Here is a 13,103-nt window from a genome sequence, read left to right as displayed (position 1 = left end):
AGAAAGAAGTAACAAAACAAATTATGTATAGAATCAAGTCAATGCGCATCCAATAGGATTTTAAGTAAATAACCTTTATCTCAGAAAATAAGAATTATCAAGTAGGGCTATGTCAGGTTTCGTATTCCTATAATATTTTACTCTGCTTCTAGTCTGAACTGTGCCAAGGGCTAAGCATTTTGTCATTGGCTCCTCTAAATAAAGCTCTTATACTTCATCAGTGACCTTGCAAATGACCACTACCTGCACAGCAGTGTGGAGAAAGGCCACACTGTACAGCAAAGGCTTCCATGTGGGCAGGTTGCTGACTTCCAACTGGTTCTGTGAAATTCCAGCAAATGTTCTTTTCAAGCCAGCACGCACTCCCTGGGGTGGATCATTGGTAAACTTGATAGAGGACTAGAGGTAAAGAGGTGAGAAACATTTGCTCAGCCGCCCTTAGCTTGTGCATGTAGTGTATATAAGAGTAACACAGTATTATGTAGGTTAGATATGTATACGAAGTAGCAAATTAAGTAATTCATAACACCTTATTGTACATACAAGCTTTGTAAAGTGTCACCTGTAGGAGTGTGATGGAGAATCGGTTGTGTGGTTCTGTGGTGATCCATACTCTGAAAGTATCATGCATGGTCTCTGCAGTTGTGATAGTTTCGAGCAACTCATCCATAAACTCCAAGCCCAGGTGACAATTTTGCAAAAGGACCCAGCCCCCCTATACACATCCACATACAGAGGCCACAGAATGAAACAGTTAGCCATCACTTTGTAAACACCCATCCATACAACTTACTACTTCATTAACTGAGAATAAACACCTGTGTCATTGATGTCTGAACAAGCTTCCTTGCATGAACCTCTTGTCCTTGCCCCATGGATATAGCTCTGCATTCTATAGGACACAATGTGAGGATATCATGATATACAGCACAAGAAATAAGTTTATAAAAGTTGTAAGTTTAAGAGGGCTTTAAAGCTTACCCAGTTGGAGTTTCTTAGCAAGTGCTTCGATTTGGTCAGTGGGATCTGAGCCCATTGACAGGAAGCAAATTAGAGGGGTGCGAGGATCACTCTCCTCCCATGTGTTATGAAGGTTCAAGAGGACCGGCTCAGCAAACCTCACACCCATGGATTCTCCCACATACTTTCTTGCCTGAGACAAGGTACGGTCAGGGCACCAAGACCTGTCAAAGAAAAAGCTTGTAAGATAATTGTACTAAATATTATATTATGTATTAGAACGAACAAGAAACACAAGCAGCAGTAGGATCCAACCTTATTAGCAAAAGTTTATGGAAGACATCAAGGGCGTTGTATCCATCTGGAACTACACCTTCCTCTGGGGCATCAAGATTGAGCCATGCTTTCCAGTGTTTCCCATTGTGAGACACCTTCAAAATGTGTCAATAGCAACACATCGTAAGGAAACTTTCATGGAGGATTTAAATACCAATTAGTGGAGCTTAAGCTCACCTGGTTTAAGATGTTAGTGAACTGTGGCAATTTGCTGAGTTCCACTAAGTTTAGCCATATCATATCCAGGATCCAACTGTATGGCTTTATGGGGCAGGTCTTTAGGTCAAGAGCTGCACCACCTATTTCATTATACAAAGAAATGATCATGTTTTAGGAAACCAAATAACAAAAAGGCAGATTAAACTTTTCTTAGAAGTGGTGAATATCTTACCTTTAATAAGAATCTGAAATTTATTTTGCTCGATTTTGTTATTCTGTAAGTCAATCTTGAGGGCCACCAAGAGTGTGAAGATGAACTTGTGGTTTTCGTAAAGGCCTCTTACTGTGTATCTGAACACCTCAAAGGTCAGATATTCAATAATGTTTCGGATTCGCTTTTGAGTTTTAGAGGACTTTTCAGACCTGCAAAAACATATTTATGATATTAACAATAGTAAACAGAGGACAGCCAGAAACAGATGTGCAACAAGGTGTCCCAATGTGACCAAATGACAGAGTAAACATGAAGAATACTGAGAGACAAAATGTCTGCAATCATTTTATCATCAATACACAATAGAAGGCCTTACAGCATCTATAGGTTAGCCACTTTGCAAAGGAAAAAAATTACCATCTTACTTAGTTTAATACCTCTTCTTTTTAGACACATTTGTTGGAGTGGAGAGAGTAAGCCATGGTTGAAGTGCAACTCAGTGTTAATTTGCAGCATAGTGTGAAGTATAAGGTCCATAGTACAAAAGCTGTTACAGCCCCATACTTCATACTCAAAAGAAGCACCATGATTGTTCAGATGTACTTAAACCAGTATTGGTGAAACCATACCTATCCAGTGAGAGGTCAAAGATTTTGAGGAACTGAGCCAGGGAGGTCTGGTACATCACGTTGACCATGCTCATCTCTGTGATGAGGAAGTAAAGGATGCTTCCTCGAGAGGCAACGGGACGATATTCAGCTTGAGCCATATTGATCTTCAACTCTGCATCTGCTGCAACACTGAGCTTTACACTAACTTCAGCAGCAGTTTGCTTAGTTGTACTCAGAATGCCAATCATGGAGTCATCATCAACCAAGGATCCTTCAATCAGAGAAACAGAACATGTTTTTATTTTTGAAAAGTACATAAATACATTACAAATATGGCACTAACCTATACCGGTAATTGTTGTACCTTTTGTGCTGCTGAGTTTGTACAGCAAGTTGTCTTCCAACTCCTGCATCTTTCTCTTATTGGCCGTTACATCCTCAATTAGCTTCAGTCTTTCTGCCTCTAGTTCCTGTTAAAATGATTTAAATAACTTACAATTTATTAATGGAACTTAAAATTCATATGCAGCCCAAGGCAAGATTATGGAAGCCCAGAGTGACAAGTGAAGCAAAAAATTCTGGTGATCCATTTTCTAAGTTGGGTCTAAATAGTTTTCTCTTTGTTAATAACAATTGAAAAAACTTTCACCTGTTTTTAAGTTATAAACACAGAAGAGAAAACAATTTAGTTCAGACTTAGAAAATGGATTCTTTTTTCTCAGTTCCCTCTTCATGCTCCATACTATAATAACACGGTAATATAAGATAAAACATTGATTCAACTCTGCCAACTCAACAGACATGTCAAGTGGAAAAAAATAGCAACTGACATGTTTCTCTTTGAGGATGACACGACCGAGTAGCTGGTTCTCAAGGCCCTTCATGTTTACAGTGAAATCAATGATGGATGTCTTGGCACTGATTTCTGGTGTGTATGCTGGATTAGGAAGTTTGGAGGTTATATAGAGCTGGAAGCCATCCATCACATTTGTCTCTTTGTCTCCCACTTTAACCTACACAAGTCAAATCCAAGAATTTAAAAGAGGACATAGTTGTATTTTACAGTTGTATTGTTGATTTCAAGTGGATATTACAGCTGTTTACCTTAAAACTGGTCCCAGATTTAATAAAGTTTTTCTCGAGGACATTGTCAAGGGCAGGGTCCAGCTCCTCATTTACATCTTCAATAAGCAGTGGGCGCCCCAAGGAAAGACAGTCTTCCAGATGGGTGCGAAAGAACTTGTGTTGTAATGATGTCACCTGAAACAGAGATCACAGATTATCTCCATATATATGTTACCATAACACATAATTTGGGTGAAAATGACACAACTGCTGCATTTCACTGTTTACTTGAAGTGTATTGGCCTTTTCTTTTTCTTTAATCCAAGTTTTTCCCTGAGTCTGGGGATCGATGAGGAGAGGATATCGTGTTGCTTTTGTGACAATGATGCCATTCTGCACAGACAAGTCATCTCCTGGGAGTCCTTGAAGGTTCCACTCACTTATCTTGAACATAAACAGGAGTGTGAATGTGTTTCATCACATGAATAACTTTTTGCGCAGGTAGTATTGAGGTAAAAATCAAAATTAAGTTTATGTTGCTCTTACAGTGGGAGGGTCCACAAGGGCAGAAATGAGGTTGAGGTTTTCTGTAAAAGGGATTTTATGACTCCTTAGCTCTGCCTCCCAGATTTCCTTCAACAACATGTCACGGAAACTCTGGTTAAATGGCCCACAATAGGACAAGAAGCCAGTGAGCTGGAGCACGTCACCCACAAGTCTGCCAGCAAGAACAGAACAAATGGATTTCATGATCAATAAATTATAATAATATAATAACATCCTCTGAAAAAGTCAGAACTAATGATAAATAAATGTTAATAAAAACTAATTTTGTGTCTCTTGGAAATATCATTTTTCATCATTAAATTCAGTTCTTTGTAACATACCTGTTGATCTGTGATTTAAATTCTTTGCTTTGCTCTATCCATCGAATTTTCTCTCCACTGAGTCCATCAATAAGTGCAGACGCAGCCTGCATTTTATTCCTACACATCTCAGCATCATCCAACAAATCCTGAAAATCATGACATTTTAAGTGATCAACAATATCAATTTCTAGTTTAAAGTAAAAGTACTATTAAAAATGTTTTAAGGCTAAATGACACCTGTTTCTCTTTCATAGCAGCATCACATTTGGCCTTGACTTTGTCAAACTCCGCTTGCTTCTCAGCCAGCTGAGCCTCAGCCTTGCTTAGCTCATTATTAGCCCCTCTGAGCCGGCCTTCCTGAATGGCCAGGTTAGCCTGGACATAGATAAATGGTAGTGAAGTTGATAGCACAACACAGCAGATGGGATAAAAAAAATCTGCATTATTCTTAATTCTTAATCACTATTATACTTAATGCAGTAAATACAGGGGCTATGAGCTAAAAATTGTCATGGCTGGTGATAAGAGCACAGGAAGGGAGGACCCAAGACACAGACACAAAGACAGGCTAGTGCAGTGAATTTACTTTAATAGAACAAATGTTGGAGGCGAGGCTTGCAGGCAAGGAGACAGGCAGCAGGTTAACAGATTATAGGTAACAAAATACAGGTAGCAAGCAAGGTAACAAGAATGAGTGTAAACAGCATGAACATGGTGAAAAAGGGCTGGTATAAATGCAGGGGAATAAATGAGGGAAATGAGAAAAAGGTGTGTAGGTAGGTAGGGAAGTTCCAGTGATTGGAAATGGGAAACAGATGAGCATGTGGCTCTGGGAACAGGAGGAAAGTCTGATGACCTCTGGTGGGTGGGTGGAGTATGGCAGGAGACAGAGGCAGAATGAACATAAACAGCAGGGCTGAGACAGGAATCATGACAAAAAGACTACACTATGCACCTCAAATGGCTGTGAAAAAGGCTTAAAGTAGAAAGTTTTGAACCATAACTAAAGTACAATAGTCCACTATGTCAGATCAACATTGCCAAAACGTTTAGCGGTCATGATTAAGATTGACTTTACCTTGAGTGGCAGCACTTCTTTGTTAATGCCAAAGAACGTGGCCATAGCCCGGGTCCATTCTAGCAGACCAGCTACATTACCACACACTTTCTTGGCATTTTCCATTGTGTAATCCACCATCTGAAAGTAGGGCTGCAGCAGTTCTACTGTTTCCTCATTAATTTTGTCCTTTTGAAACTGCTGGAGCGAGTTCATAAAACCTGGAGCACTCATGAGCTTAAGTGTCGAGAAAGAAAATTGGAGAAAAGAGAGCCATAAGTAACTTGACAATGTTGAACACATTATTATTATTATTTTTATCATTATTGTTATTACACTACAAAACATGCATACTGGAACATACAAACAGAGTTGTATCTCTCTTTATGGGTTTACAGAAAACTCTTACAATTTGCCGGTTGCAAGTAACTGCAGAATTGCAAAACCTGAAAATTCATATAAAGGATTTTTGTTACCTTCAGTGCTTCTCCCCATGATGGAATAACACAGCGTAGCTCTGGATCAATAGAGACAGAGTCTAACTTCTTTTGGAACAAAAGAAGGCAGGAGTCCATAATCCTCATAATCAGATGTGGAGGTTTGGACAATTTTCTCAGAGTGGAAATGTCAGCAGGCTTGATGGTCTGTAAAAAAGAGTAAAAAGTAAAATCATGAGGTGGAATATAAATGGTTTAAATACACAAATGTGCTAAAAAAAAAAAACCCATCACAGATCTCACATTAAGTGCAGCTTTAGCCTCTTCTAAAGCTGGCCTGGCAGCTTCCAGTTTTTCCTCTGCAATAGCTTTTTCTTTTCCAATTCCCTCCACAAGTTTCTGGGCTCTATCCTTCACAACCTGGACCTCATTCTTTACAATGGTGGCAGCTTCAGCACTGACCGTCACCTCTGCCACCACCTAAGTGAATGCAAAGAGAAATGTGTTACGCAATGAATTGTATCACATAAATGTCCATAACCTGTTGACCTTTCATCTAGTCTTTTCACACACCTGGGTAAAATGTCCATTGATTGAAATCTGTTGTGTTTCTTTAAGTTTTTTTTCAAAATTCATGTCCACTAATGACTACTAACATGTTGTTTTTTTTTTTTTGTTTTGTTTTTTTTTTATAACAATGTGTAGTTGCTGCATCGTGATGTTAGTTGTTTTTGGTTCCAGTCATTGGTCGGCTCCAGTCAACACTACAGTTTTAAAAATGGCGCACTATGCATGAGCACTTGAAGAGAAAACACCCAGGGACTATTCTGGATGATGGACTACCAGAGAAGGCTTCTATTTATTAGTATGCAGAGCTTTTTAATACCTTTACTTAATATCTTTTGTCCATGTAGCTGCTAAAATCACATATATTTATTTTTAACATGTTGGTGTTGCCAATTTAAATCTACAGTTTTGCACTCTAATATGTAAACCTTTGTTTACATTTTATTTTGTGCTGCATTGTACAATGATTTACAGTTGGTCAAAATAAAATGAAAAGTAATTGTTAAGATTAATCGATTAATCTGTAAAATATGTGACAGATTAACTGATGGAAAAATAATTGTTTGTGGCAGCCCTAATATACAACCTTATGTTGTGTCATGGGAGGCTGGAGTCTGTATTATTATTTACCTTGTCAGCTTTGGCGGATGCTATAGCCAACTCTTTTTCCTTGACTTCAAGATATTTGGATAGTTCAGCCACAGACTGACTAGCCTCCATCAGTTTGGCCAACCCTGAAAATCAGTAACATCTTTTAAAATCCTTTCCCAGAGTAAACCTTCCAAAGTAGCACGTCATATCCCAGCTGTTAAACTTTCCTTACCAACATTCATGCGCTCTGCTAGTGTGTTGATATAGTTGTACTTTTCAGAGTACAGTGTTTTGTAACCATTTATAAAAGAGAGGTAGGATTTAGGGGTGACATGAATTTTTCTTCGAAACCTGAAAGATAGCACAGAATACAACTTTAAGCTTGTGTAAAATGTGTTTCTGGTCTTTGAACTAAGATTGTCAGAAATTTCAATTACAATGTAATAATGTGAACTACATGTGATTTGTGTGTTATACCTTTCGAAGTAGCTTTCACAGGCATCAGATACTTTGTCATGATATGTACCCATGGTGGTCACCACAGAAGCCTTCACATCAGTTGAGCAAACCATGGGAAACTCTGACAAGAAGTAGTTGGATACAGCCACCAGAGCCTCATTGGGCCAAGGGGTGAACCAGTCCATTGTACAGCCAGAAGTCAACCCTGGAAACTTCAGGGATCGGGAGCGAAACTTCTGTCCAACCTGTTAAGAAGAGCAGACAAAGTGTAAATTCAAATAAGAATATTCACATATGCAGGGGTAGCTTTGTAAGTGCATGTGTAATGCAGCAGTTATACTCTATTTAAAATGGGCATGCACGAAACAGAACAAATATACACCAGTAAATAAAATACCATAGATGACAATTTAAACAAATAAATGAAGATGCAGAGAAAAACACAAGGAAACAAAGAATCTGAGTACTCAGTCTTTGGGTTATTGCCTTTTGGTAAACAACAATTCTCGTTACTATGTTACTGTATTCTCGATATAATTCTTATATCTCGTAAGGTATATACAAAGTTATGACCTACTGGTGAGAAGCAAAGAACTACATGCAGATTCTTTCTGGACCGGGTTATGAAGTAGTCATAGAGGTTGTCAAAAGTTGGTGGAACACGAGGAAGCTCCTTTTTCATCACAGGTATCAGGTTCTGGGTGATCTCTGTGATCTCATCTTTAGCAAACAGATTGGAGACCTGTACACAGTTCACTCACAGTCAAGTCATCAGGACCAGTAAAAGCTTTCCTTTGAAATCTAAGACGTAACATTTAGTCTGACCTCTTTGTCTCTGTGAAATAGGAATGATGCATTTTTGAAATGAGAATAAATAATAAAGTTCTAAACTACATTGTCTAAATGCAGACTCAGTTTGTGTGACCATGGCTGCGGGTGTTCATGGTTTTACCCTTAACATGAAGCCCTTACCTCTCCAGAAGAAAGAACATTGTTGAGGTACTCAAGGAAGGCTTCATCTTTGATTTCATTGTCAGTAAAGATGAAGGTGATGCCTTTTCCCTCAGCCCCCGCTGTTTTATACAACACTTTCAGGTCATCCATGAAATTACTTATGTTGTATGTTCTGAGAAAACAAACATGGCAATGTAAGAAGAAAGACCCCAGTACATCATTAAGTTTGGATGCAGTGACACAATTCTATAAGAATGCAATTTTGGACAATTTATCTAAAATATAAAATGGCTTATGGGTTCATGGAATGCGTAATCTGTACCATGATAATCATCTGCTGTGTGTGTTATGAGTGTGCTACTAAAAGTCAATATAGACCAATGATGAATCTTTTTTTTCGTTGCTATCACAAAGAAATTTATAGGCTTTTTTCCTAAACTGTACAAAATAATCAAAATCATCCAAATACAATGACGACAAAGTGATCCGGTAAGTTAAGAAAAAGTTACTGCACAATAATATTTTACAATACATACATTTACTTAATAAACATTTGAGTCTGATTGATTAGGTGATAAGGTAATAGCATGTTTTGTACTGTATGGATACCCTCTTCCAAGTTACCTCACTAATGCTGACAGTCGCTTTACTTTATGTCCATTCTCACCTTGTCAGTGTGATCTGGAAGATGCTGTATCCAGCTATGTATGAAGCAAGGCGAGTCAAGCTCTGTTTGCCTGATCCTCCCACTCCCACAAGCAGGGCGTTTCCAGTGTCAGTTCGAATGATACGTGAGATCTAAAGGAAGGCAAATCTCAAATAAATCTGAATTATCTATAGGCTGCTCAACACAATATGTATATGTCAGGTTAGCTTGTAGTTTGACCTTGACAAGATGAGTCATGGCATCCGTGAAGAAAACCAGATCTAGACTGGAGCCTCTCACAACCTCATTGTGCTGGGTCTGATACATCATCAGCTTTTCTTGTAAGAACTCAATACTTGGCACCTGGAAGCACGATAGTTTACTCAGATAATTTTGACAGTTTTCTACATCTATCAATAGTCTAAATACCAAGTTCATACCAGTTCATAGATTTTGGGGGCATCAAAACAGGCATCTTCGTCTTCTTCTCCAGTAGGCTCAGGAGCTTCTCGCAGGAAGTCAACAAAGTATGGCTCAGGATGAAGTTCAGGGACAAGACTGGGGTCAACATGCTCTTGGATCACACGAGTTAGAGCCTTCTCAAACCACTCTCTGTCCTCAAAGCAAACAAACCTACAAGAAAACATTTTCTTAGTAAGCTTGTATGTCATCTTCTGTGCATTTGTGATGTGCAAGTGATTTCACTGTATGTAAGCACTGTACCTGTCAGCAATCACCCTTGTACATTCACTCTTGAAAAGTGCCAAGAGAGTGGGGATATCGTCACACTCCTCAGCCTTAATATTTAACATTCCTTGCCAGATTCTGGACAAGTCTCTCAAATTGAAGATGTAGTGGAACTTGGATGGTGTGGGAAGCATTTTTCCCTTCAATATGAAATCAACAAATCAGGTCATGACATCATCATTATCAATACACAGTAAGATGCGCCAAAAGTTGGGTGAAGCCCGGTATTCATGTCAAATGATGTTTTGACCTATTACTAGGCCCTGTAGTGGGTTATAATGCTGTGCCATATAAATCTATCCATATAATCAATTTCACAACCTCCTCCAAGAGATTACCTTTGTCCACTGCCATACAATCCTCCCTGCAGACACAAGGCACTTCACCATATCAAATATCTCAGGCTTGAAGTTCCTGCAAGTATCAAAATATCCACACCCGATGACACCTGCAGAGAGGGGACAGGAAAGAGAATTTCAAGCGTTTCATACAACCTAAAGTAAGCTGAAAAGTGAATAATTTTAGGGACAACTACCAAAGATCTTATCAATGGAGCTGTTGGATGGCAGAGTACAGTTGAAGACTGTAAACTGTCTCTTCAGTCTCTGTGGGATGTCGTTTCTCCCCCCACCAGGGTGAATCATGGCAGCCAGTATCTGTACGTCCACAACAGTGGTGAAGTCTCCTGGTTTGTCTAGATTGTACATGCCGCTCATTTCCATCATCTGGCGGACTATCTCATTGGTTATCTATTGTACAGGCACATACAGTAATTATTCAGACGGACTAAGTCTGAAAGTCTAAGACTTTTGAACTGCATATATTTATACATGATTACCTGATCACCCCATTCATTGACAATAGGCATGTTTATATCATCAATGAAGACTGTCATCCGGCGTCCTCCTGGGGGTCCATAGGTACTACCAATTCGTTTCTCAATGTAGCTCTCCACTGTTCGCTGTAATAGAGAAAAAAAAATGCTTTGGCAAACAAAAACCTACTCAGAACTGCACAGAGCCATGGACAGCATATGGAAGCATGATAAACATTCTACCTGAAACATCATGGGTTCTGTTGCAGATGAGAAGTTCACAGACTTGGATAGGTCTGTCTCAGGATCATATTTTTTTGTGTAGCCTTTTATCATCACTGTCTTGGCTGTCCCTTGTTCACCAATAAGAAGTACCGCCTATACAAAAACAACATGCATCTGTCACAGACATACATCAAAGCAAAAAAAGTTATTACGTTTGTAATGAAATGAATGAATTTTTTTTAAAAGATCACCTTGCGTTGTTTGGCAATAACCTCCAGCAGGAAAGAGGTTCTTGTATTATCCACATTTGGCACAAGGATGGAGGCATAGTTTGGAACATGGTCAGCTGGATAGATAAACTCCCCCACATGGTTATTCCAATGACACCACTCACCTGAAGTCGTCATACATATAGTTGTATACCCATGTTAAAATAGTCCTTCAACCATTATCTAAAAACTAGATAAAGACAGCAAAGAAATGGTTTTTAATGTATAAAATTACTGTACCATTTGGGTTGACCATGTACTCAAACATAGTCTCTCCTGGCTGCGTTTTAGGCACATTAATGCTGCTTTCATGTGATCTAATATAAGCCTCCAGTTTGTCTCTATCCTCCAACTCCAAAAGGGCTCCCAGGCTCCACATCAGACAGAAGACGAAGAGACGTTCCATGTGTTTGTCACCAGCCAAGCCCCCTGTCTCCTTAGTTGGGATGACGCCCTCCAGCAGATTCACAGACTAATGATGTTAGATCATAATAATATATTCAGTGTTTCATCAAACAAGTTCAGAGCCATCATCTAATTCCTGTTTGTCTTCAGCATTTTTCTGGACACAAACCTGCATGATGTAGTTGCACTCCAAAAGTTCCATTTTGGGTTTAAGGTTTTGCTTCACATACAAGTAAGCATCCTCAAATATTTCGTCATATAAACTCATAATGCTTTCTGCCTCCTGTGCATTGCGCTTGTGAGCCCATCCCTACAAAATAAAATGTTCCACCTAAGATCTTCATTGTAAAGCATTGTAAAGACATATTGTTTCTTTTCTGCAAACACTTTCTCTATTGATGATTTAACAAAACAATTGTACCTGGAGTATAGGTCTCCAGCTGAGCGCTGAGGAGCTCATGAAGACCATACCCACTCTGGACACAGTAGCAGGGGAGGCATTATCCATGTTGTGCACCTCAAATACCAGCTTACAGGATGGAGACATGGTGATACGGTCACCATTAGCCAGGGTCAGTGTTTTGTTATCATCCAGCACAGAGTTGAGGTTCTCAATCCATATAGCGTCCACAGGGCCATCTAGCAAAATCCATATGAACTCCCCTGAAATATACACATTTCAAAGATATTACAATTCAGTCCTTAAATTATCAAACTATCTCTTCCACTTTTTCACTTACTTATTCTCTCGGAACAGCAATTTTCTACAGCTGGTATCCCTAACATTTTTAGGTGTGAATCACTTAATATCTAATGCCTAAGCAAAAAATGAACAGAAGCTGCTTTCACCAGACAAAACAGCTACACTGAATTAATTTTGCTTCATGACCAGCTGCTTATGAGGTGCTCTATTTACTGTACTTAAAATCTTCAAAAAGATTTAGTATTATTTTTTAAAACTGCAACAATGTCCATACTGTTCTTAGAATCTATTGTTCAATAATATCAAATTAAAAGTGTGTTTTCGTGTAAGAAAATGTTTACAAAGGGAATTTGTGACATAAATTGAAAAATATTAGGTTGAATGTGCACTACAGATAGCTTTACAAACCTTTCTTGGCTTTGAGAGTCCTCCTCCATAGAGTAGAAAAAATGCCATCAGTCCAGTCATTGGTGGCTGCATCAAGACGGCCGAACATCTGTGGTGCAGTGATTGCTTTGGGATTCATGCGCATCTCCCTGTGTGGGGTTCCACACTGAGTCAAAGATCGCATTAGAATGTTGATAACTGTGGTCTTCCCAGCTCCGCTTGGTCCCAGAGTCATCAGGCCATGACGCACTCGTGAAGCTTCATAAAGCTGTGAGTGACAGTAACAGTAACATATTATATATCTTCCAAATATCACTGAAAAATACACAAAATACAACAGGAGGTAAATACAAAAAGAGTCTTTGACATACCTGAACCAGCTTGAGGTTCCAAGGGGGGTGGTTAACAATACCAGCAAGCTCAACTTGATGGGCTACAGCAGCTTGAAGTTCAGTATATGTGCTTCCATCCAGCTGGATACCAGGGAATAGGTCATTGATCAAACTAAGAAAGAGGGGCTCATCCTCGTCCACCTGAAACATACAGAGATTCACATGCAGTATAGTGTCTACCCACATAGTACAATACCAGTAGAATTTATCATATTATCCCTGATGGTGAACAATAT

At 39.0% G+C, this 13,103-nt stretch overlaps 1 protein-coding gene across 1 annotated transcript in view; it reads right to left on the bottom strand.

Moving 5' to 3' along the window:
• The window catches only part of LOC111669161 (dynein axonemal heavy chain 8), a 36,318-nt gene that overhangs the window by 2,346 nt on the left and 20,869 nt on the right, over nt 1-13,103 (bottom strand). Inside the window, exons 45-81 of the mRNA XM_087179069.1 lie at nt 12,847-13,008; nt 12,497-12,743; nt 11,807-12,048; nt 11,555-11,695; nt 11,221-11,452; nt 10,963-11,105; nt 10,730-10,864; nt 10,511-10,633; nt 10,208-10,421; nt 10,011-10,120; nt 9,649-9,812; nt 9,366-9,558; nt 9,166-9,288; nt 8,947-9,077; nt 8,298-8,451; nt 7,903-8,067; nt 7,344-7,570; nt 7,099-7,217; nt 6,906-7,009; nt 6,012-6,188; nt 5,748-5,915; nt 5,293-5,508; nt 4,452-4,589; nt 4,233-4,360; nt 3,892-4,063; nt 3,634-3,789; nt 3,385-3,540; nt 3,111-3,293; nt 2,645-2,750; nt 2,299-2,551; nt 1,688-1,878; nt 1,474-1,595; nt 1,276-1,391; nt 982-1,184; nt 819-892; nt 563-715; nt 244-399 (exon numbers count right to left, since the gene is read on the bottom strand). Coding sequence (XP_087035195.1) covers nt 244-399; nt 563-715; nt 819-892; nt 982-1,184; nt 1,276-1,391; nt 1,474-1,595; nt 1,688-1,878; nt 2,299-2,551; nt 2,645-2,750; nt 3,111-3,293; nt 3,385-3,540; nt 3,634-3,789; nt 3,892-4,063; nt 4,233-4,360; nt 4,452-4,589; nt 5,293-5,508; nt 5,748-5,915; nt 6,012-6,188; nt 6,906-7,009; nt 7,099-7,217; nt 7,344-7,570; nt 7,903-8,067; nt 8,298-8,451; nt 8,947-9,077; nt 9,166-9,288; nt 9,366-9,558; nt 9,649-9,812; nt 10,011-10,120; nt 10,208-10,421; nt 10,511-10,633; nt 10,730-10,864; nt 10,963-11,105; nt 11,221-11,452; nt 11,555-11,695; nt 11,807-12,048; nt 12,497-12,743; nt 12,847-13,008 — 5,997 coding nt within the window. The remainder of the gene's footprint in view (nt 1-243; nt 400-562; nt 716-818; nt 893-981; nt 1,185-1,275; nt 1,392-1,473; nt 1,596-1,687; nt 1,879-2,298; nt 2,552-2,644; nt 2,751-3,110; nt 3,294-3,384; nt 3,541-3,633; nt 3,790-3,891; nt 4,064-4,232; nt 4,361-4,451; nt 4,590-5,292; nt 5,509-5,747; nt 5,916-6,011; nt 6,189-6,905; nt 7,010-7,098; nt 7,218-7,343; nt 7,571-7,902; nt 8,068-8,297; nt 8,452-8,946; nt 9,078-9,165; nt 9,289-9,365; nt 9,559-9,648; nt 9,813-10,010; nt 10,121-10,207; nt 10,422-10,510; nt 10,634-10,729; nt 10,865-10,962; nt 11,106-11,220; nt 11,453-11,554; nt 11,696-11,806; nt 12,049-12,496; nt 12,744-12,846; nt 13,009-13,103) is intronic.

The sequence above is a fragment of the Seriola lalandi genome, unplaced genomic scaffold (assembly GCF_002814215.2).
Source record: "Seriola lalandi dorsalis isolate HSWRI2012SDOR001 ecotype SW California unplaced genomic scaffold, Sedor1 jcf7180002054777, whole genome shotgun sequence".
Taxonomy (NCBI): domain Eukaryota; kingdom Metazoa; phylum Chordata; class Actinopteri; order Carangiformes; family Carangidae; genus Seriola; species Seriola lalandi.
The sequence above is the reverse complement of the archived record's forward strand: the minus strand, read 5'-3'. Positions and strand labels throughout refer to the sequence as shown.